This window comes from Chlamydomonas reinhardtii, chromosome 8, assembly GCF_000002595.2.
Source record: "Chlamydomonas reinhardtii strain CC-503 cw92 mt+ chromosome 8, whole genome shotgun sequence".
Classification (NCBI taxonomy): domain Eukaryota; kingdom Viridiplantae; phylum Chlorophyta; class Chlorophyceae; order Chlamydomonadales; family Chlamydomonadaceae; genus Chlamydomonas; species Chlamydomonas reinhardtii.
The window spans coordinates 2,025,268-2,047,239 of NC_057011.1; the positions used below are offsets into that span (position 1 = coordinate 2,025,268).

Here is a 21,972-nt window from a genome sequence, read left to right on the forward strand (position 1 = left end):
CGTTGAAATTGTTACATGCATCCTGGCATCCACTGCGAATTGACGGTGTGAGGGCACGACAGCCCGGCATCCACCTACCCACCCATCCATCGTCGGCTCCCGAACCAAGGCATGCCGCATGCGGCATACAGCAATGCTAGCCACTCAATGCCAGCACTCAGACAGCAGTCCGACGCCTCCCGCAGTCCCGCCATTCAGCAGCACCTCTGCCCTTATCTGGCGGCGCCGCGAACCTAAACCCCACTTCCCATTCTTGCGGCTTTTAAGCACATCACCAAGAAAGGCGGTTATGCGCTGTAGCGGTGCGCTTTGTCAGTAGGCTCAAACGGCGCCCGTGTTGTGAAATGTGAATGGCGGTCATGCGGTACATGAATGGCCTTTTGCTTCGATCACCAGCCACAAGACCACATTTACAATTCTTTAATGTAATAGTCACTTGTACAATAGAGGACTACCCTGATTGCCCCCTCCGGCCCTCCACATGCAAGATGCGCGATTATGCAAATCCTATCTACTCTGCTGCTGCTTTGCGTTTGAGGTTTGCCTCGCTGTACTGCTGGCAGTAGGCCTTCAGGGTCGCCTCCTCCAGCCGCGACTTCTGATGCAGGTGCGTGTCCAGCGTGGCCTCCTGTGGGTGGCGTGTGTGTGTGTGTGTGTGTGTGTGTGTGTGTGTGTGTGTGTGTGTGTGTGTGTGTGTGTGTGTGTGTGTGTGTGTGTGTGTGTGTGCATGTGGATATCTGTACATGGTCGTGTGTGCGGTCATAGACACACGCTCATCACACGGGGCCTGCAACACATGCAATGTGCACACGCACCTGCAGGATGGCCAGGAAGACCGCCGCCTGCTGCTTGCGCGCGCGGCCGCGGCTCTGCAACAGCTGGATGCCGGTGGCGGCGGCGTTGTAGCGCACCACAAACTCGCAGCTGCGGGGCGTGAGGAGGCAGCGGTGGATACTGATACGGCAATGCGCAAGCAAGCAGGAAAGGGTGTGCCATGGAAGACGTAGGACAGAGGGACCGGAAATCGCCCAAACAAGGATCCATGGCCTCACGCGGGGTGCACGCAGTCGTTGTGGCAGTGTGTACATGTGTGATTGTGTGCCCCTCACCAATCAGCACACACAGCCGACACAAGCAAGCAAGCGCACCTGGGCACGTCGAGACCCTCCTCTCCCGCAGAGGTGGCAATCAGCACCTTGCAGCGCGCGCCGCTGGGGTCCTGCACGCACGCGGATAGATTTGAACGCGAGTACGCACGCAGCCAACAAGGTTAGCTGAGCCTTGGGCGTGTGGATGTAGTGCAAGGCGTCACTCCTATCTGCTCACACGTACAGCCCGCCCGCACCTTGAACATCCGGAGCACCTCCTGTTGCTGCGCGTCAGTCATGCCGCGGCCGTGGCGCTCGTGATGCGCGGCCAGCGAGCCGCCGGCGCGGCTGCTGCTGCTGGCGGCGTTGTTCTGCCCCACCAGCTCCAGGACCTACGTACGTACGTACGTACGTTGAGTGCATCAGCACGATCACGGCACGGCGGCGCGGCACGAATGAACGGACGGAGCGAAGGGGGAAGGAGAAGGAACGGCGCGGGAGTGGGGAAGCGGGGGATGGGTGCGTGCAGGCCGGATCAGGTCATGATGAAGTGGCTACCAGCACGCACGCACGTGAGCCGTGAGGGGTAAGCAACCCAACCCACGTCAGGATCCCCGCCAGGCCCCGGGGCAATGCATCCGTACGTGTGCAATACTGTACGGCAGTATCAGTGCACGCATGTGTGGGTGAGTACGTACGTCGACGTGCGCCAGCTGCTGTGTGCGGCGCATCATGTCAGACACGTGGAACACGGCCTGTCAGTGGGGAGGTTGTGTTGCACACACGCACAATAGTCACACTCGGTTTTGCTCTTGATGAGGAAGCTAATCAGGAGTCGCAGGTTACAAAAGACGCTCCCGCATGCACATGCACAACAGCACAAGGCACGCACCTGGCGGGTCTTGACAAACACGATGCCGTGGCACACGCTGCTGCTGCCGCCGTCACCGCCGGTGCGGTCATATCGCTGCACAGATAGCAAGGGTACACACACAAACACGGCAGCAACACCACACGATGAGGACAAAGCACCAAGCAGGGGTGCAAAGAGCCAACACTTGCCTAAAATTGTGTTGCTTGCAGGGGGGTGGTGGAAACACGTACGCACCCACTGCCCTCCGTACACACACGCACCTGCAGGAACTCCATTAAGGCCCAGAACTTTGGGTGCGTGCGCGCCTGCATGTTTTGGTGCGTCGGTCAGTGTGTCGGTCAGTGATGCTACGGTACACGAAGCTGTGGTCATGTGGGGCTCGCCCATCCACTTTGTGCAAGTCCCCGCGAACAGCCTACCGCACTCGCAAGCAAGTCCCCGAGGGCGCGCACCGCCTACTGGCCGCCCTGGCCGCACGTGCCCCCTAGCCTACTGGCCTGCTGGCCTTACCCTCTGTGTGGTGAAGTGGCGGTGGCAGTGGGTTGCGGGGCGTTGGGCGCAGGGTACAAGTTAGGGCGGGGGCGGGTAATGTAAAGCTGCTTGGGGTTGAGACAGTAGGGGCGAGCGGGGAGGTCGCAACCCGCAAGCAGCAGCGCACTGCGTAGCGATAGTGCAGTCAGGGCGGCTGAGCACCGGTGGTTGCTGCAAAGCCACTCTTACTTTGTCATCACGCGGTTTCACGCATGCTCCAAAACATGCTGCCCCTCATCCAAGCAAACAAGTAAGGCTGGGCCGCGCACGTCGTCCACACATCCGAAGCGCGCGCCGCACCTGCAGCTGCCCCGACGTGAAGCAGCACCGCACGTACGTCTGCCCGAAGCCCGCCGGCAGCAGGCACAGCTCCCCGCCGCCCTCCACCTGCAGCAGCAGCGGCAGCGGCAGCCGTGTGGGTGCGGTGACAAGCGGTTCAGGCAGCGAGCGGCGGGATGACCGGCCCGCAGGCAACGCAGAGGTAGGATGAGCGAGGACACACCAGCACAACAGCAAAGCTGCTGGGAGTGCATATCGGCCGGGGGCGATTGGGCACACACAAACACACACTTGCATTGCGTGGGGATGGCTGGGTTACCGATAGACTGTGCAAAGCAAGTGGCCCGTCTGCATGTTCGGCGATCCAGCCGGCTCGCTCTCACCAGCAGCTGGCGCGCCAGGTCCGACACGCGCACCGACACGTCCCCACAGCCGCCGGCTTCACTAGCGCCGTGCTCGTCCGCCACCAGCTCCGTAACCTTGAGACATTGCAAGACACGCGGTTGGGCAAGGTGGTGGCTGGACTTAAACCAAGGACGAGTGCGGTACTGTAGTGATGGGGCGGAGGCCCCCTCCCCTCCCCTCCCCTCCCCTCCCCCACAGAGCACACACACCTTCCGTGCCAGGTACGGCAGCCCCGCCTCCAGCCCCGCATCCTCCACCAGCTCCACGGCCTTGCGCAGCACGTCCAACAGGTGGCACACGCCGTCCAGCGCCGGGCAGACGTGGCGCTGCGCGAATGTCCTGCCCAGAGCCAGCCACTGCGAGCGAGTGGTAGACCATCCAGGCAATAACGCGGGGCGCAATGTGAGCTTGCCTGGACGTGTCAGCAGCGCGATGGACCCGTCGGTGTTCTGGACACCACGCCGTGCTACCAGGATGACAAGCTGAGCGACGCGATCTTCAGGTGTTAAGGTGAGTAGCAAGGCGCATGCCCCCCGTACCTGGCCCAGCGTGTCCAGGTATGTGGTGGCCTTTGCCTTGGGGTTGGCCATCGCCGCTTTCACGCCCTGAACTGCCTTGTACAAACTCTGGAGTCGTGTCGCGAGACAGTGTACGGTAGTGTGTGCATGTGAGAGGGAACCAGGCAATAGAGAGCAGTATACGGTATAGCAGCGGCACAGAGACCGAGAGGCAGGAACGATGAGGAAAGGAATACTGCCGCCAAGTGCTGCTAGGGTGCAGACTAATCCGACCGCGCGCCCGTACGTTCATGTGACAAGCGCGACTAGACAGCAGCAAGTGAACCAGCAAGCAAGCGAAGAGGATGCAACGCGCGACGCACCCCTGTCAGCATGTAGAGGTCGTCTGCCGCCTCCTGTCCGTGCGGCTGCAGCGCCCGCAGGTCGCCACCTGCATTTGCAAGTGTTGCCGTGGGATATCAAGCACCAGTGATAAGCAACGTGTCCGGTACATGGCAGGGTATGGCGTACGCATGTACGGCGGCATCGGTGATACGGCGGCATTGGTGTACGGCGGCATTATTGGCAACCCAAACGTTTGTGCACGCGTCACGGGCGCATCACTGCATGTACATGCTCACTCCACGTGCACCGACGGTAGGCGCTGTTTGTGTGCCCGAGCTGCCTACTCCTCACCAAGCACGCACACCCGGTGCTCACCCAGCCGGTCCTCCGCCGTCTTGACTGCAAAGTTCTGCAAGCACATAGATGGCAATAGCCCGCGTTAGTAGCTGTTCATTCAGGAACAGCGGGAATGTTAGCGCGGCGCTGGAGTAGGATGCAGCATAGCATCCAGCCGCCCGAGACGCCGCGACGCATACCGTATACTGCCGTATGCGAGCCACTCATTGCAGATGGCTGCGCGCCACGTTTGGCAAGCAACACACACAAACACACAACACCCACTAGTAGCCAACACTCTCTCCATCCGCCTCTCACCAGTCACTCCCGCGCTCACCTGCAGGGTCCGCATCACCCACTGGTCCACGGGCCGCGCCTGCACGTGCACCTCCAGCTGCTCCGGCTCCGCAGCGCTGTAGCCGCCGCCACCACCACCTACCCCCGCAGCCGCACCGCTGCCGCCTGCTACTGCCGGCCCGCCGCCAGTGTCGGACGCCGGCAGCAGCTGCTGCTCGTGCACGACGTAGAGGCGGGCGTCACCCAGCCGCCGCAGCAGTGCCGACATCTCCTTGTCCAACAGGGTCTGCAGCAGGCGGCGGTAGTGAGGGTAGGCGCGGCAGTAGCACGTAGGCGGCAGTATAGCAGTAGCAGGTGGTCCGTAGGCGGCACACACACACACACACACACACACACACACACACACACACACACACACACACACACACACACACACACACACACACACACACACACACACACACACACACACACACACACACACACACACACACACACACACACACACACACACACACACACACACACACACAAGCAACACACACACACACACAAGCATTGCACCCTTGTCCCACATGCTTTCTCGCATGCCCACACGCACAGCCTCCAGCCGAAAACCCCTAACGTGCGCGCACCCACCATCTCCAGTTCGCTCACAGGCGAGGCCGTCACGCCCAGCACCCGCGGCCGGCGGCAGGCACTGCTGCTGTCGTCCCCGCCACCGCCGTTCGCACCGCCGCTACCGCCGTTGAAAGCGGCAGCAGCAGGTGCGGCCGCCGCCGCGGCCCCTGGCTCCGGCTGCTTGGGATAGAAGTCGTCCATAATTTTGGCGTAGGGGTGTGTCTTGTGGCAGTGGTGGGCCTCGTCCAGCACCTGGATGATAGACAGGTGCAGCATGATGAGGGATGGATTGGAGGATGGTTGAGTGGGCTTTGGTAGGCGGCGGTGGGTGCGTGCGTGGGTTGGTTGATTGGAGGCACCGGGGGTTGGGAGGTCCTGCACTCCCAGGATTAATCCCAGGGTGCCTGAGAGAAAGCCTGACATCCACACCGCCGCCCACACGCACACGCACGCGCACACGCACACAGCAGCCCGCCACACACACACACACACGCACACACACACACGCACACACACACACACACACACACACACACCAACAGGTCGATCTGCTCCATGGTCGCCTCCCCCTGCCGCAGCAGGTTGGCGAACGACTCCGCCGTGCACACCACCGCCACATTTCCCCTGCCGCCGCCGCCGCCACCACCGCCACCGGCTGCCCGCTGCTGCTGCCCGCCCAACACTCCACGGTTCGTGGTGAGGGTGAGGCGGCCTGTGTCCATGAGCACACTGCGCCAGGTGTCCGGCGACAGCTTCTTCTTGGCGCCCGAGAAAGCTCGCACCTGTTAAGTTGACATCGGTCAGTGCGTCATCACAACTGTTTGTAGCCAGCAGGCATGGCATGTGGTATGTTGGGGGCCAGCAGCGGCGGGCTGGGCTGCTTGCTTCCGAGGAAGGTGCATTCGCGAAGTTATTAGGTGCGTTCATTCGCGCACGTGTGGCGTCAGCAGGCGCTGCAGGAGTGCCTGTCCCGTGTCCACCTGCTGCTGCTGTGCAACCAACTCACACCCATTGCATCTCACCATCCACACACACGCACGCACCTCCGTGCTGGCTAGGTTCGCAGCCTTGAACTCCTCCGCGTGCTGGGTGGTCAGGATGGCTTGCGGCACCAGCACCACCACCAGCGCCCAGCCCAGGCCAGGGGCGTTGCCGGGGCGGCGCTCACGGTTGCGGGACTCCACCATCACCCTTTCCGGCCCATCAGCCGAGGACAGAATGGATGGATGGCAGGGACAGGGCCGGTGGGGCGATGGTTTGGGGGAAGGGCGCGGCAAGGGGAAAACGTAGCGGTGAGGGTAGTTGGAGACGAGAAGAGGAGGCGCGTGTTGGCAAGGTCAACGATACTGAAGACACTGCGTGATGTTTAAACTTGACTGCGCACACACGCACGCGAGCTGGGTGGAAGTAATCCCGCCCAATACGCACACATGGGCCCATCCGCACGTACCGTGCGATTTCGATGAACATCCGTGTCTTGCCTGAGCCGGTGCGCGCCATCACAAGCCAGTTCCCCTCCCAGTCGTCAGCCAGACGGCTGTAGCGCTCCGAAGCAGTAGCAGCTGCTGCAGCCTGGGCAGCCGTTGCAGCACCGGTGCCTCCGGCCGGTGGCAGTAGCAGCAGCTGCGAGGTCAGGGCCAGGCCCCAGCTGAATGCCACCATGCCCACGACATCCGCTTGGTACGGCCGCAGCGGCGGCAGCCCTCCCGCCGCCGCCGGTTGCCTCCCACCGCCGACATTGCTGTTGTTGATGGGAGGTAGCCTCATCAGCCGGGCCTTGGTGCTATGCGCCTTGACGTGTTGCTCCATGGCCAGGGAGGCGATGAACAGGCATGCGGCGGGCCGGGCGGGAGCGGGGATGGCCGCGGTCGACTCCACGCAGCCCTCAACAGCCTCTAATAGAGCTGAAGCGGGGAATACGAGCGCCGAGCCATCGCTGGCTGAGTTAGAAGCCGAGCGCGGAAGGGCATCGCTCACAGCATGCCGAAGGCTGGAGAGCGGAGGCAGCCCCGGCAGCACTCCTCGCGCCGCAAGCGGCACTAAGGCATCTGTCCAACATGGCTCTATGGAAGGTCGCAGCATGGTGAGCGGCTGCCAGCAAAAGCGGGTAAATAACTCTCAGCTGCCCGTTGCGTGCCACCTTATGGATTCGACAGGCGTTTGAGTGTAACTATGAAGCTGTTAAATAGGTACCGAATGTTTGCGCCAGTGCAAGGAACCAGTGACTCGCTACAGAAATGAGACATGACCCGTGAACAAGCAGTTGACCCGTGAATCCTGGAGCCACGGGTAAAAAAGGAAGCGCTTTAAAAAGCTCATTACAGGTGCAATTGGTTATCCGCGTACCCATGGCATGACAGTCCAAATAAGGACAGGCTCGGATCCATACTGCGCACGCAGCACCCCACGGTCTCCCCCTCCCCCCAGCTTTCAAATGCATCAATACTGCGGGTCGCCCGACCCAGCCAGTCCCCCTCCAGCAGCTATCCCAGCCGCCTGCTGCTGCTGCTGGAGCCGCTGCTGCTGCGCCGCCGCCGCGCGGCTCTGCAGCGCCTGCACCGCCGCCACCTCCTCCAACAGCGACTGCAGCTCGGCACGGGTGGCCTGCACCTCGGCCTCCTTAGCCGCCAGAGCCGACTCCCTGCACATCACATACAAACAAACACACATACGCACATATACATAACCAGGCATGAGCGAAGCCTTCGCGTGATCAGAAGATTGGGGTCGCAGTTGTGCTTGTTTAGCCTGGCTGGCACCGGCACCGCCTACGGCACTGGCACCGCAAACATGACGCCCGGTGATACCACCCAAGGATGATTCCCGAATGCGTTGGCGATCGCCAATATCCTGGCCTCGAGAACGTGAGGCACCCGAGCGGCTGCTGCCCGCTCACCACTTGCGTCGCTCCATGTCCGACTGCACGCCGTGCAGGCTCTGTGTGTCCTGTAGCACCGCGCGCCACTTGGCCTCCCGCTGAGCCTGCGTGCGTCCGCGTGCGCGTTGATGGGCGGGTGTGTGGGTGGCGGCATCCGCGGCAGGCATGGAGGCGAGCAGTGATAGTGGAGGGGTGCATGACAAACAAGCAGGGGCACTACGCTAAATCCCTACCGCACCATCGCAATACACTCCGCCTTCCCCACGCGAGGCCCCCTTGCGTTCGCAACACGCACGCCCCGCTCGCCTCGCCTCAGCCCCAAACGACCTGTTGCTCCACATCCAGCACACACACACATACTCGACACCATTCCCAATCCAAAGCCTGTCGCCACATCGCCGGGCCATAACTTTGGGGACTGCCCAAACGCGCTGCCCTAGCTGCCGGCTGCTGCCCCCTCACCATCTCCCGCGCCATCTCGTCCAGCCGCCGCTCCATGGCCATGAACGCCGCCGCCTCCGGCGTCCAGCCGCCCGCGCCCCGGGACCGCAACACCGCCAGCTCCGACTCGGCCTGCTCGCAGCGCTGCTGGGCAGAGCGCAGCTCCTGTGTGCGCGTGTGTGCGTGCATGTGTGCGCGCGTATGTGATAGTGGTGGTTGGGGTTGATGGTGGGGCGGACACATGTGTCCCTTAACCACTTAACTACCTCTGATCATCATTTCCAGCCGCTCCTCAGCCGACTAAAACTGCCACCCTGTCCAGGCTTTGCCCGCTCCCTCCCCTCCCCTCCCCTCCCCTCCCCTCCCCTCCCCTCCCCTCCCCTCCCCTCCCCTCCCCTCCCCTCCCCTCCCCTCCCCTCCCCTCCCCTTCCCTCCCCTTCCCTCCCCCCCTCCCCTCCCCCCCTCCCTTCCACCTGTTCCAGTGTGGCCATGCGCTCCTGCCACTTGAGCCCCTCCCGGTACGCCACCTCGTCATGCAGCCGCAGCATGGCGCGCTGCGCCTCCGCCGCCGCCGACACCCGCGCCTCCACCGCCTCCGTGGCGCTGCGCTGCACGGTCGCCAGCGCCAGCTCCGCTGCGTCCAGCTTGCGGCGCAGGTCGGCGATGACGGCTTGCTGGTGTTGCTGTTAGTTGGTGTTGAGGATGATGGTGTTGGTGGGATTGGTGTGGGTAGTGGTGTGGGTAAGGTGTAGGTAGTGATGCTGGTAATTGTGATGGTGGGAGTGGGAGTGGTGGTATTGGTGGTGACGGCGTGGGTGGTGAAAGGGAGGGAGGGAAGCAGCAGGTGCAGGTGGCGCGCACGGTGGCACGGCAGAAAATCCAGCACCAGCTAGCAAGCAGATTGAAGAACACGGAGCTGGAAGATGTGCAAACACCAGTATCAGCGACTTAGCATGCTTACCGAGCCGCCGTCAGCCCCAGCCCCAGCGCCGCGCGCCTCCTCCAGCTCTAGCCGCAGCGCCGCCAGCTGCCGCCCCAGCGCCGCCACCTGCCCCTTTAGGCTGCCGTTCTCCACCGTCAGGTTGCCACACCGCTCCTCCAGCTTCTCAACAAGGTCAGAGGACACCACCCTCCCCGACGCGCCGCCCGCACCCACGCCCGCGCCCCCGGCGCCCACGCCGCGCGGCCCCGCGTCGTCGCTGCGGTCGTCAAGGTCATCGGCTCCGCCACCGCCCGACTCGGACGAGAACAGGCGCTGCTGGGGCCGGTCGCGGTCACGGCCGGGGCCGGCGCCGACGGGGCGGTCGTCGAAAGGCAGGTGCTCATGCCGGGCCCTGCGCGGGCATTGCCGGCATTAAAGAAGGTGCCCAAAAACGGTGATGGCACATATTTCAGCCAACAGAGTTCACAACTGGGCCGGGACTAGAGCAGCATAATGGGAAGGAGGGGCGCACGGCAGCATGCACGGCACGTGGGCATCCCCACCTAGACGGCAGCGGAGATGCGCCCATGGCTGCCGCCGTGTGGCTGCGGCGCAGGTCAGCTGTGAGCTTGAGGATGCGAGCCTCAGCCTCGCCCAGCTTGAGATGCAGCTCAGACACCTGCGCGGGTGTCAGCGTGTGTGTGTGTGTGTGTGTGTGTGTGTGTGTGTGTGTGTGTGTGTGTGTGTGTGTGTGTGTTAAACAAAGAATCAAACGGAACAAAATTCCGCCATACACGCGCGCGCAGTTAGTTTGTGTGTGTGTGTGTGTGTGTGTGTGTGTGTGTGTGTTTGTGTTCGTGTGCATGTGTTGTGTTTGTGTGTGTGTATGTGTGTGTATGTGTGCGCGCATGCACGAGCAGGGGAAAGCACGGCGTCGGCGTGACACACTGCGGCCTTGCTTCGAGCAGCAACAAGGCGTTGCGTCACCCCGCGCCGCGCACCTACCTGTTTGGACTTGCGCTCCAGGTCTGCCGTGAGTTTTTTCACCTCCAGCTCGCGAGCACTGTCACCGAGGGGGCAGCGACGCCAGCAGGTGACACGCAGTCGCGAGAACGTTGCAAGGTAGGCGACAACACGGAGTCAGAGGGCGAGGGGCTGGATAGGGTGTAGCACAGACACGTGCTAGCTACGGCAAGCTGAGCAAAGACGAGGCCGACCCACCGCAGGTGCGAGGCTGGTACAAGGTCGTCCCTGCGTGCTGCGGCTGACACGCTGCTGGGGGCTGGGGGTGGGTGGGCCCCACCGCCGCCCCCACCGTGCCCCGCCGCCCCTCCCAGCCCCTTTGTGGGCGTCTGCATGACGGACGCCGGCGGCCCGGGCAGTGGCGTGGGCGGTATGGCCGCACCCTGCTCCTGAGCAGCCTGCACGATCGGCCCATCGGCAAGACATCAGGTGACATTCCATGTCCTACACAAGGCCTGCAACCGGCTATATGCTCCAGAGCTACATGCTCGCCCGTGTGCTGTTGTTGGAGCGTGGCCCGCCACACAGCTGCTACGGTTACACAAGTTGTCGCCAAACCCACACACCCTCAATTTGGCCTCCAGGTCCCTCACGCGCCGCGCGAACATGGCCTTCTGCTCCTCCAGTTGACGCTCCAACTCCTTGGCCCGCCCGCGGTTCTGTGCGTGCGGCGCAGGCGTAATGGAAGATTGCAAGAATGCCAGATTGCAGGGGAATGCGCTGAGGTTGCCGAATCCCAAGAGTCCTTTGTAACGGCCATTTTCCATGCTTCCGCGGCTGCTGTTGCTGCCGCCTGCCTCCGCCGATGAAGACCAGCCTTCCTCCCCCCCCCGCCCAACGCCCCACGCCTCGTGCAGTCACACACCTCGCAGCACCTACCTTGGTTGCCGCCTCCAGCCGGCCCGCCCGCTCCGAGTACTGCGCCTTGAGTCGGTCCAGCTGCTGCAGGTGGGAGCGCAGCTGCCGCTCGTGCTCCTCGTCCTGGGGGCCGCAGCCGCGAAGCCGTACAGGGATACAGGTGCGTGCAGGCGTAAAGGTGCGATTGCTATAACCCAACCCCAAACGGCGCTGGGGGCTGCAGGTGTGGTGTGGCCCGTGCGCGTGTCAAGGACATGTGGCGAGGGAGGAGGAGGAGCAGGTGGACGCAGAGGGCAGGGCGGCGTAAACACATGAGCGCACGCGGACCCCGGCGCGCCCAGGCCCGGGCCCGGGCCCGGGCCGCACCGCCACACGTCGCGCCGCCCGCTCACACCTTGTCCCGCAGCTGGCGCGCCAGCTCCTCGCACTGCTCCCGCAGCTCCGCCACCAGCGCGTTCTCCTCCGCGCTGGGCCGCGCCGCCGCCACCACCGCCGCCAGGCTGTTGCCGGGCGCCTTGCCACGAAGCGCCTTGTGCAGCTGGTCCACCTGGGGGTCGAGGGTTTAGGTTGTTTTGGGAGGGTTGTGAATACCAGCCCAAACCAAACCGAACCCAAAGGATGAGGAGGCCGATTGCTTCTACGAATGGAGAAAGGGCCGGTGGGCGGCAGGAAAACTACACAGGGTGTGTGTGCCAGATTTCATTCTGTGCGAGGGTGTGGGGTCCTGTGCAGTACCGCGGACGGCGCTCCATGTGGGTGTGTCTGCGTGCTGGATGCTAAATGGATGGTGTGTGGATTGGCACGTGTCTACGCCATGTGAGCCCGCCCACGCGCTGTATGCCCCTCGTACCCTACCTGCGCCTCCAGCTCGCGAACGCGGGCCTGCGCGGTCGCCGCACGAGTGGCCGCAGGCCCCTTGGAGCCCGGGCCTGCGGACGGTGCGAGCGCGTCAATGCATGACCGTATTAGAATGTGGAGCATCCTGTAAGACAGCTGCCTCAGCTGCTGCTGCCTGCCACAAGAATGACGTCAGTCCCAACACAGGGCTCGCACGATAAGAGTACAGCGGCCGCCCTTCTTCCTCACCCTCGTACTGCGCCAGCCGCGCCTGCAGCTGCTGAATGACCTGGCGCTGCTCCGCCATGAGGTCGTCGTGCTGGTTGAGCATGTCCTGGTTCTCAGCGTACCACTGCAGCTTGGCCTGTGTCCGAATGTGTGTGTGTGTGTGTATGCGAATGTGTGTGTGTGTGTGTGCGTGTGTGTGTGTGTGTGTGTGCGCGTGTGTGTGTGTGTTCATAGGATAGGTTGCGTGCGCATGCGCGATGCGTGTGCATGCAAGCAAGTCTAAGCTTTGTGTCCGGGACGCCGCAACGGCTATTGCGGTCCCACTCTTCACCCGGGCCTCCGCCCCCCCCTGCTCCCCGCCTGACCTGCAGCTCCTGCACCAGCGCCTGGTTGGCCTGCCGCGCCGTCTCCATCTCCTCCCGCAGCTGCTTCACCAGCACGTCGCCGTCGGCCATCGCCTGCAAAGGGCGGTTGGAAACGTGACTAGGATAGAAACCGGCCTTGGGAATACGGTAGCTAATTTCCGATCGCTATCGCCCACATCGCGATTGCTCAAACCCCACCGCACGCACACACATACACACACATAAGCGCACACGCGCATACCTTGAGGTCCACGCCGCCCGCCTTGGCCTCCATGGCTTTCTTCTCCGCCCGCAGCTTCTCCAGCTGCGCCTTCAGCTCCGACTCGCGCACCTGCAGCCAGACCGCGGTTTGGTTGCGGTGGTGTCAATGTCGTCGGGAATAGCGAGCGGCACGGGGAATATGGGCCACGGGCAATCAGCATCTGAGGGCAGCACAAGTGACGCAGCTCGATAAACACCACCCGTGCCTCTTATCCTTTACCCCATGCCCATCCCCGCGTCTTCCATGTCGCCCCCCCCCCCTTCTGGTGATGATAATTGGACTTTCTCGTTGGGCCCGGGCACACAACCCGAACTCCTTTCCCGGTCTCGGTCTCGGCCAGTCTGCAGTATCGACCTAGGCACTCCCGCCCACCGCCGCCCGCCAGCCTCACCCTCGCCTCCTCCCGCACGCCTTCCAGCTCCTTCTCAAGCGCCAGCACCCGCGCCAGCTTGTTGGCGGTCTCGGCGTTGCGCCGCCCCACGTCGTCGCGCGCCACCAGCACCGCCCGCTCACTGCGCAACACCTCCTCGGCCGCATGCGCCTGCGCCGCAGTCAGCGTCTCCTCCAGCTCCTGTGCGCGGGAGTATGCACCCATAAATTATGCTGTATGAGTTGATACGTGAAGAGTAGAGACACACGACGCAAGCCGCAATGACGGTTCCGCACAATCACGCGTGTGCCGCAGCCCGGCTTGACAATCGCAATGGCGCCGGCGACAGCCCGATGGGACCGGGACCGGGATGAGCTACCGGTGCCGGTAAGCTGAGCCCGGGACACCGTCCCTCCTCCTACTCCTCCTCTTCCTCGTTCTTCTCCTCTTCCTCCTCCTCCACACGCACCTTGATGCGGCGCGTGGCTGCCTCATTTTCCTGCTGATAGCCCCGTATGAGCACCTCGGTCTGCTCCAATTCCTTGCGCAGGGCGGTCGCCTCCTCCGGACTGATGCCGCCCTGCTCGGGCGATAGAAGAGCCATGGGTGGAGGGTAGTGGGGCAAGCCACAGCAGGTGGACGAGTCTAGCTTGGAGTAGGGAAAGGGATACGAACAGAGAGAGGCGGGCCTGCAAAGCCATTGAATTACTTTTGACATGCAAGCCACATGAGTCACAGTGCGGATGGGCGTTGCTCTGCGTGGGCCGCACCTGGACGCTGCCGCGCGGGTTGGTTGTGCTGGCCGCCGTGAGCCGGCCCTGTACGGCAGGCACCACACGTCAGCCGGGTTAGGCGTGGACAAAGACTACTCAAGCACACGTGGCAGGTGAGCCTCACGCAAGGTGGCAACACCCTGGTTGCAATACCAGCATATACCGCCCAGCGGACGACAAGCAGCACTTGGCACTTCAATTCTTCTGCAACTTCACCACGCAGTAAGGTACTCCCACGCGGCCCAAACCACAAACGGCAGTTCCATCCGCTCCCCACACGCCTCCCCGCCCATACACACCTTGACGCCCTGGGACTCCAGCTGCGTCACCTTGGTCCGCAGCTGCTGCACCTCCCGCTGCTTCTCCAGCAGCTTGGCCTGCAGCAGGGTGGCGGGGCGTGACGCAGCGCAACGCGACGTAGAGTCGGCCACGCCGGTGCAAGACACGACAGCCGCTACTCAGTAGGGCAGCTGCCATTTAGTCTGACCGTTTGACAAGCTCGCTCGCAAGCGTCCTGAACGCCACAACAACCCGTAGCCGCACGCCCCGCCCACCTCCCATGATTCGTTCAGCCGCTTCTCCTGCTCCTGCATGCGTTGCGTCAGCTCCACCAAGGCGCTCTCCGCCGCCGCCCGGCTGCGCTCCGACGCCAGCACCTGCGACGTCAGCGTCTCCACCGCCGCCTGCATCTGCCGGGCCTGCGCACGCCGCCCCACAATTCAAATGCACGCAATTGTGATTGGCCTCCAATGGCCGTCCAAGCTCCCGCACGAGCCTGACCTCTAGCAGCGACCTAAACCCACGCGATGGCCCTGGGCGCCATGCGCCGTGCCGCTGACCAGCACACACACACACACACACACACACACACACACACACACACACACACACACACACACACACACACACACACATACACACACACAACTTTCAAGACATTTCGACAACCTCCAGCAGCCAACGGACCCATCGCAAGCCTCGTTCACCGATCTCTCCGGCCCGCGACCAACCGGCTGTCTCAAGCAGCATCACACACATGCCCACCCACCTGCTCGCTAGCTCGCAGCACGTCCACGCTCTGCCGAATGGCCGCCGCCAGCTGCTGCTGCTGCTGCACCGCCGCATCGGACTGGCTCGCCTGCTGCAGCAGCGCCAGACTCAGCGCCGGCATGGCGCCCGCAGCGTCCGCAGAAGCCGCGTACTGCTGCTGATGCTGTGGATGTTGTTGTTGCTGGTTGTAGCCGGCAGGCGCCGGCGCCTGGGAGCGAGGGGCGGTGCTGGCGGTGGTGGGGCGCGACTGGATTGCCGCCGCGGCAGACTGCGATCCTGCGCCGCGGCTGGTGCCCGGCCGCGGCGGCACGCCCCCTGCACCGGGTGTTCCCGCCGCAGCTGTTGCAGCTGCCGTGGGGATGTGCGCCGCGAAGCTTACAGCGCTGGCTGGCGTGGGGTCGTGCGACACTGCCGGCGCCCGCTGTGGTGCCGCTGCAGACGAGGCCTCCGAGTGGTAGGAGGGGTTGCGTGCAAGGTAGGGCGAGACTGTCTGGTTTAGCGGCGGCAGCGGCGGCACTGGCGGCGACAGAGGGCTGCTGGAGGCCTGAGCCATGGGTGGACTCGCGGAGGCGGAGGACCGCTCGGCCTGTGGTGTGGGCCCAGCACTGTCCTGCTCATGAGGCCGAAACACTTGTACGGCAGGGGAGCCGTACGTGGAAGGTGCGCCCTCGCCAGGCTCGGCAGCCTCCCCGTCGTCGTGCCCGCGGTAGGAGCCAGTCTGCTCTGCGAGGCTGCGCTGCGGGGACACCGCCGCACCCTCGCCAGCACCTAGGTCAGCCGCTGCAGTCGCTGCTGCTGATTCGTCGTCGTCAGCCTGCGTGGAAAACAACACCGGGGTGGCGTCATGCCTGGGCCATTTGGGATTGGCGGCGGTGCAGGTGGCCCCGGACAATTCCGGCTGTGGGCCGTGCGCTCGCCTGACCCACGTCGACCTGCAGCTCCCCGTCCAAGTCGTCGCCGGCGTCCACTTCGAAGTCGTCCTCGTATCCATCATACCCAGAACCCCCACCGCTGCTGTATCTTGACATATCGCCTAAGCACGGCTCACGCGCCAGTCAGCAGCATGTTAAGTTTGACTGACAGCCCAGAACCAGGCGGTGTTTAAACAAAGCAGCATCTGTAAAATCGGTGTAATTCGAAATACCTGGTCCAAGCAATCTGACAAGAGCAAAACAAGGAAAAGGAAGGAATTTGCCCCATGCATCCCATGCCGAAAAAGGAGGACTCGAATAGGGTGCAAGACGCCCACACATCCTACCCTAGTTCAGTTAGACACAAATCCTCAAAGCACAAGCGCACAAAGAGCGGCTGAAGAAGTAGTAAATTAAGCTGGGCGGGAACTGCTCCAGAAGCATGGCCGCTGCGGGCGCGCCCGCGGAGGGCGCGTCGGCTTACGAGTATGACCTGGTTGTGATTGGTGGAGGCTCGGGTGAGTCGACGTGGTACTTAGGGCCGGCGAAGAGTTAAGTGGTTCTCGGCATCGGGACGTCATCCGAACCCCGAGCGCTGGTAATTGTTGGACAGAAATCCACCCCTACCTATGGAGTCCTCCTATCTGCTGTTGATGTTTTCTGCCACGCTCAAGTGTGAGGCCCCGCAGCCGGCCCTGCCACACATGAGTTGCCGTAATCGCAACGTGCGTCTAAAGCGCTTTACACGACGCTATCGTCACAGGTGGCCTTGCTTGCGCCAAGGAGGCGGCCAAGCTGGGCAAGAAGGTGTGCCTGCTGGACTACGTGGTCCCCTCGCCGGCGGGCACGTCGTGGGGCCTCGGCGGCACCTGCGTGGTGAGTTGCTATCACCGGTGCCCACTCTCTCACAGCATAGGATGCAGGTGCATTGGAAGGAGTGCCTTTTGCGGATGGCAGCAACTGGCGGGAAGGCTTCTGTCTACCAGCTAGCTACGCGGCGACCACGGCTTCGCAACCCGTAGCTCAACTCGTCAACCCGTTGCTGCTGTTTCCCCCACCAACCTGCTCGCACATGCCAACCCCAGAACGTGGGCTGCATCCCCAAGAAGCTCATGCACAACGCGGGCCTGCTGGGCGAGGGCTTCTCCGACGCGCGCGGCTACGGCTGGAAGCTGCCGGAGAAGATTGAGATGAACTGGGAGGACCTGGTGATGGGCGTGCAGAACCACATCGGCTCGCTCAACTGGGGCTACCGCGTGGCGCTGCGCGAGGCGTCCGTCAAGGTGCGGGGGGGGGGGCGGCGGGGGGTTTACGGGAAGAAAGAGAAAGGGCGGTGGTGGCGTGGGGCATTCACGAGGATTGAGGTGCGGCGGGGGGTTATGGTGTGGGACCGGGCGATTGCGGCAGGGCGACGACAAGGGAGTGGCAGTGGGGTATGGCCGGTTGACGCGTCGTGTCAAGATGGCGGGGTTGCTGCTTGTTGGCAGGCTACTTGTTCGCGGGCAGCGCAGGGCAGCGCTGGGTTGCCGGTGGCTTCCGGCTGATGCCTCGCCCGTAAGCTGCCCAACCCGGTTCCGGCCGTTCCGCTGGTCTGCGACGTACGCGTGTTTGTGTCCTCCTGCATGCGGCCCGCAGTACCTGAACGCCAAGGGCTCGTTCGTGGACGCGCACACGGTGGAGGCGGTGGAGCGCAACGGCACCAAGCACACGCTGACGGCCGAGCGGGTCGTCATTGCGGTGGGCGGCCGCCCCAAGTATCTGGGCGTGCCGGGTGAGAGAAGCGGCGGCGTGCGCAAAGGGCCGGGCAGAGGGCCAGGCGGCACGGCCAGGCGGTGGGAGGGAGGGCTGGGCTCACGACAAAGGGAGAGGGGGGCGGAGGAGATTGTGTGAGGCCATAGGATTGGAAACAAGTACCGACCCCCGCCCCTCCGACGCTGGCCCCCTCTTGATGCCCTCACGTTCCACACGAGTAACTTACCTTGTCATACTTCCTCGTGCACCTGCTGTTCGTATAGTGAGGGCTACAACCAAGCCCCCTCCTGCCCCTCCCTAAGTATCCCTTTCCCCCCCTCGCCCTGCCCCCAGGCGACAAGGAGCTGTGCATCACCTCGGACGACATCTTCTCCCGCGCCACCCCGCCCGGCAAGACGCTGGTGGTGGGCGCCAGCTACATCGCGCTGGAGTGCGCCGGCTTCCTACGCGCGCTGGGCTACGAGGTGGCGGTCATGGCGCGCTCCATCTTCCTGCGCGGCTTCGACCAGGTTCGCAGGCTGTGTGTGGGGGGGGGGCGGGCTCGGGCTTGGGGATTGGGAGATTTGGGGGATTGGGGCTCGGGGTTGGGGTGGGCGGGAGTTGGGATGGGAGGGAGACGGGAGTGGTGGGACTGGCAGGAGAATGGGGTGGGTGACGGGGCTGGGTGCGGCACCAACGCGTCTGAGAGGCAGCGGCAAAGGCGTGGATGGGTGAAGTGGGCCCGAAGGATGGGGTTTACCTTGGAGTCATGCTCACTGTAACCTCTCCCGCACCCGCACGCGCACCCGCACCCGCAGGAGATTGCCGAGCTGATCGGCAAGGACATGGAGCGCCGCGGCGTGCGCATGATCAAGCCCGCCGTGCCCACCGCCTTTGAGCGCGACGGCGAGCAGATCAAGTGCACCTTCAAGAACCTGGACTTCGGCGTGGAGATGAGCGAGAGCTTCGACACCGTGTGAGTATCGTAGTCGTAACAGTGAGGGCAATTGCAGCATTGGCGTGATAGTCCTGGACCATGCATGTGTTGGGCTGTGGTTGTTGAAAATTGAGACGGGATACGGTATGCACCGTGGATGGTGATGGGTCGGGCTGCACGAGCAAGAGCAGTCAACACGCAGGACCCGCATACACTTCTGATTTGCTGATGGTCTTCCTCTTGGCATGGCGGTATCGTTGGCTGCACAGGCTGCTGGCTGTGGGCCGCGACGCCTGCACCTTTGACCTGGGTCTGGAGAAGGTGGGCGTCACCTACGACAAGTCCAGCGGCAAGATCCCCGTGACGGCGGAGCAGACCAACGTCCCCAGCATCTACGCCATCGGCGACGTGCTGGAGAGCCGCCAGGTGCGGGCCAGGGTGGTCGGAAGCTGATGGGGGTTAACGTCCTTGCAGCCTTGCACAAACGCTCTCGCCCCCTGATCCACTCGCGCAGGAGCTGACGCCCGTGGCCATCAAGGCCGGCATCCGCCTGGCCCGGCGGCTGTACGCGGGCGCGACGCTGCAGATGGACTACGACGCCGTGCCCACCACCGTGTTCACGCCCCTGGAGTACGGCTGCGTGGGATACAGGTGCGCGCTCGAAGTGGGGGGCAGAGGAGGGGAGAGAGGGAGGGAGGGGGCCCGAGGTTCAGGGCATGGTCGCGGGAGCCTGGCCCGGCAGGGGTGCGTTAGGCTGGTGTGTTGCGAGGGGGCGGGCGCACGGGAGCCGAAAGAGGAAGTGATTAACTGCCAAGCGGATGCGCACCAGCTTTGACGCACTAGCGCCGCGTGATGATCATCTACCGCCTGTGTCCCGTACCTCGACACACACAGCGAGGAGGCCGCCACCGTCAAGTACGGCGCGGACAACATCGAGGTGTACGTGTCCTACCTGAAGCCCCTGGAGTGGACCATGAACCACGAGGTCAGCCGCGGTGGTGGTGGGAAAGGCGGGGGAGGCGGGGAAGGGAAGGGAGAGAGGGCGGCAAAGGAAGGGAAGGGCTTTGGGGGTGGGATACAGGCGCCGGGGCCGATCCTGCCACCGCTTAGCTCCTTGGGCCCCATGGAAGGAGTGTGTCCTGTTGCGCGGACTTCATCACAAGGCTCCTCAATTCACGCCTGCCCACACATCTGCCCACCGCACGCCCCACTCCAGGAGCACAACGGCGAGCCGGTGCGTGCCGACAACAGCGTATTCGTCAAGCTCATCACCAACACCGCCGACAACGAGCGCGTGGTGGGGGCCCACTACCTGGGGCCCAACGCCGGCGAAATCATCCAGGTGGGTGTGCAGGAGGGGTGGGTGGGGGATACGTGGGTTTGGGTGAGGGGTTCGTAGGGTGGGCGTGGGAAGGGGAAGTCCTTTGAGGGGCAGGCAACAGAAGGGCAGGAGACACAGCGAGGCAAGACACAAAGCGGTGGATGTTGCAAACGAGCGTGTTGTAGCTGCGGACCCCGATGGCTTCAAGGGGCTGCCCTTGGTGTTAGTGCCTATGGCACTTGGTGGACTTTGCGCTTACCATGAATCCGAGGCTCGCCTGCCGTACTGTGCCCCACCCCCACGCCTCTCATCAGCGTCTTCCTCCTGCATTACGCGACAGGGTGTGGCCGTCGCCGTCAAGGCCAACGCCACCAAGGCCGACTTCGACGACTGCATTGGCATCCACCCCACAGTGGCGGAGGAGTTCACCATCCTGGAGGTCACCAAGCGCAGCGGCAAGTCGGCGCTCAAGAAGGGTTGCTGAGGCTAAGCCCCCCACTGGCTAAGCCGCCGCGGACAGACTCTCCAGCCCCGTAAGGGGGCCCCATAAGCGCCACCCAGAACGTGACGCCACGACAGAGCAGCAGCAGCACCGCACTATTACCAGACAGCTGCCAGTCGGTAAGCTGCTCAACTGTTCGTGGCGTGGCGGTTTCGGGTAGCTTAGTGGGGATGTGTCTAGTCTGCGGCGGCTGCCAGTGGGCGGGTGCGTTGGTGAGGTGGGCGGCAGCCGTCACGTGCGGGCCTCAGCAATGGCCCGCGAACGTGGACGGGCCGACCGGCCCACAGATCCGGGCTTATCGGCGGCGCATGGAGTCGCGCACGAGCTGCAGGTGCGACAAAGAGCTGTGTCCAACATTGCCATCATCATCGAAGGCGCCGGGCGCTTTCTCAAGGCGTCGGGGCATGCCAGTCACGCGAAAGCTTGGGTGGTGGTGATGATGGTGCTCTGGGGCAGTGAGTCGTGCATGCAGATGTATGTGAGGCGGCTTCATGCGTGTGTCGCGCCCGGGCGTCAGGTATGGCCCTGCGGCTTTAATTGTGAAGCAGCTGCTTGCAACAACGGTTATTTGACTTGGGCGGCTTCGACCCTCTCTCTGTCCCGTACTGAAGCGTTCAAGGAGGGTTGCAAGCCTGCGGATGCCGCAGCGGCCGGCAAGTGTGGGACAACTCCGTGACATGACGGTGCATGCTGAATTCAGAGGCATGTACCTGAGACATATGGAGACCACGGCCTGATGTGAGGATGATTGAAGTAGCTGTTTCGTGTGTGTTTGTGTGATGGGACTGTTCAGTTGAGGGCGCCGGCTGCGAGAGGGCCGGCAGTGAGCATGGAGACGTGAGTGCGATAGACACCCGGCGCGTCGAGTCCTGGCGTGAGCGTCGGAGCTGGGCCGGTGACAGACAACTACGGCACATCCGTACAAGCAGGATGTTGACGTGACTGCGAGGACGGCCTGGCAGGCACTGCATGTGCCGCGGTAGTCTGTTGAGGGCAAGGTAGACGTCTGAGGATGTGAGTGCGGTATTCATCTTGCTTATTTCGTGTATGTCGTGTGTATGTGGAGCTGCACCGATTGTGTGGCGGCAAACGAAGGACAGTCGGATCCTCTGCGTCCTGGAGTGCTGCAAGGCGTCATTCGGCAGAGGAGTGGATTGCATGGAGAGATGGCAACGCTGCACGGAAGCATGCCCCGTGTGTAAGATCCTGTGCATTTCGTCATCTACAGCAGCTGTGGTGCTATCGCCTGGCCGGGCGCCCGGAGCGTGAGGAATGCGCATCAGCAAACTT

The 21,972-nt window shown here is 63.3% G+C and overlaps 3 protein-coding genes across 3 annotated transcripts; 1 reads left to right on the forward strand and 2 right to left on the reverse strand.

The window, feature by feature from the left end:
- Nucleotide 1: 1 nt before the first annotated feature.
- On the reverse strand, nucleotides 2-7,438 carry CHLRE_08g368300v5 (uncharacterized protein). The gene is made up of 18 exons (XM_043064977.1): nucleotides 6,724-7,438; nucleotides 6,317-6,464; nucleotides 5,810-6,055; nucleotides 5,292-5,525; nucleotides 4,693-4,938; nucleotides 4,395-4,428; nucleotides 4,058-4,125; nucleotides 3,717-3,803; nucleotides 3,387-3,533; nucleotides 3,156-3,251; nucleotides 2,794-2,880; nucleotides 2,223-2,267; nucleotides 1,981-2,055; nucleotides 1,787-1,843; nucleotides 1,346-1,480; nucleotides 1,149-1,219; nucleotides 816-924; nucleotides 2-628 (listed from the first exon to the last, which is right to left on the reverse strand). Exons 1-18 carry the CDS (start codon nucleotides 7,353-7,355, stop codon nucleotides 512-514), a joined length of 2,634 nt encoding a protein of 877 aa, XP_042921978.1. The 5' UTR covers nucleotides 7,356-7,438; the 3' UTR covers nucleotides 2-511.
- Nucleotides 7,439-7,579: 141 nt separating this feature from the next.
- Nucleotides 7,580-16,418, reverse strand: CHLRE_08g368350v5 (uncharacterized protein). The gene is made up of 22 exons (XM_001696094.3): nucleotides 16,198-16,418; nucleotides 15,279-16,094; nucleotides 14,785-14,928; nucleotides 14,530-14,607; nucleotides 14,228-14,275; nucleotides 13,927-14,037; nucleotides 13,479-13,658; nucleotides 13,067-13,156; nucleotides 12,826-12,918; nucleotides 12,482-12,596; nucleotides 12,251-12,324; nucleotides 11,790-11,942; nucleotides 11,417-11,518; nucleotides 11,104-11,196; nucleotides 10,736-10,935; nucleotides 10,520-10,577; nucleotides 10,078-10,193; nucleotides 9,554-9,926; nucleotides 9,066-9,275; nucleotides 8,614-8,757; nucleotides 8,170-8,255; nucleotides 7,580-7,914 (listed from the first exon to the last, which is right to left on the reverse strand). Exons 1-22 carry the CDS (start codon nucleotides 16,306-16,308, stop codon nucleotides 7,713-7,715), a joined length of 3,597 nt encoding a protein of 1,198 aa, XP_001696146.2. The 5' UTR covers nucleotides 16,309-16,418; the 3' UTR covers nucleotides 7,580-7,712.
- A 130-nt stretch (nucleotides 16,419-16,548) lies between these two features.
- CHLRE_08g368400v5 (uncharacterized protein) lies at nucleotides 16,549-21,896 on the forward strand. The gene is made up of 11 exons (XM_001696020.2): nucleotides 16,549-16,709; nucleotides 16,955-17,067; nucleotides 17,277-17,474; nucleotides 17,827-17,962; nucleotides 18,277-18,452; nucleotides 18,741-18,898; nucleotides 19,129-19,285; nucleotides 19,374-19,510; nucleotides 19,754-19,844; nucleotides 20,076-20,201; nucleotides 20,521-21,896. The coding sequence occupies exons 1-11, from the start codon at nucleotides 16,634-16,636 to the stop codon at nucleotides 20,662-20,664; spliced, it is 1,512 nt and encodes a 503-aa protein (XP_001696072.2). The 5' UTR covers nucleotides 16,549-16,633; the 3' UTR covers nucleotides 20,665-21,896.
- The last annotated feature ends 76 nt before the right edge of the window (nucleotides 21,897-21,972 follow it).

What these genes read in the sequence shown, in the direction of transcription:
- CHLRE_08g368350v5 (XM_001696094.3), bottom strand. Translation starts at nt 16,308, where the DNA reads ATGTCAAGATACAGCAGCGGTGGGGGTTCTGGGTATGATGGATACGAG. An exon ending in CGGGCGGCGTGGACCTCAAG is followed by an intron (nt 12,919 to 13,066) that starts GTATGCGCGTGT and finishes CGCCCTTTGCAG; the next exon opens with GCGATGGCCGACGGCGACGT. An exon ending in CGCTGGTGCAGGAGCTGCAG is followed by an intron (nt 12,597 to 12,825) that starts GTCAGGCGGGGA and finishes ATTCGGACACAG; the next exon opens with GCCAAGCTGCAGTGGTACGC.
- CHLRE_08g368300v5 (XM_043064977.1), bottom strand. Translation starts at nt 7,355, where the DNA reads ATGCTGCGACCTTCCATAGAGCCATGTTGGACAGATGCCTTAGTGCCG. An exon ending in TGCCGTACCTGGCACGGAAG is followed by an intron (nt 3,252 to 3,386) that starts GTGTGTGTGCTC and finishes CAATGTCTCAAG; the next exon opens with GTTACGGAGCTGGTGGCGGA. An exon ending in TCACGTCGGGGCAGCTGCAG is followed by an intron (nt 2,268 to 2,793) that starts GTGCGGCGCGCG and finishes CAAAACATGCAG; the next exon opens with GCGCGCACGCACCCAAAGTT.
- CHLRE_08g368400v5 (XM_001696020.2), top strand. Translation starts at nt 16,634, where the DNA reads ATGGCCGCTGCGGGCGCGCCCGCGGAGGGCGCGTCGGCTTACGAGTAT. An exon ending in TCCTGCGCGGCTTCGACCAG is followed by an intron (nt 18,453 to 18,740) that starts GTTCGCAGGCTG and finishes CCGCACCCGCAG; the next exon opens with GAGATTGCCGAGCTGATCGG. An exon ending in AGTGGACCATGAACCACGAG is followed by an intron (nt 19,845 to 20,075) that starts GTCAGCCGCGGT and finishes GCCCCACTCCAG; the next exon opens with GAGCACAACGGCGAGCCGGT.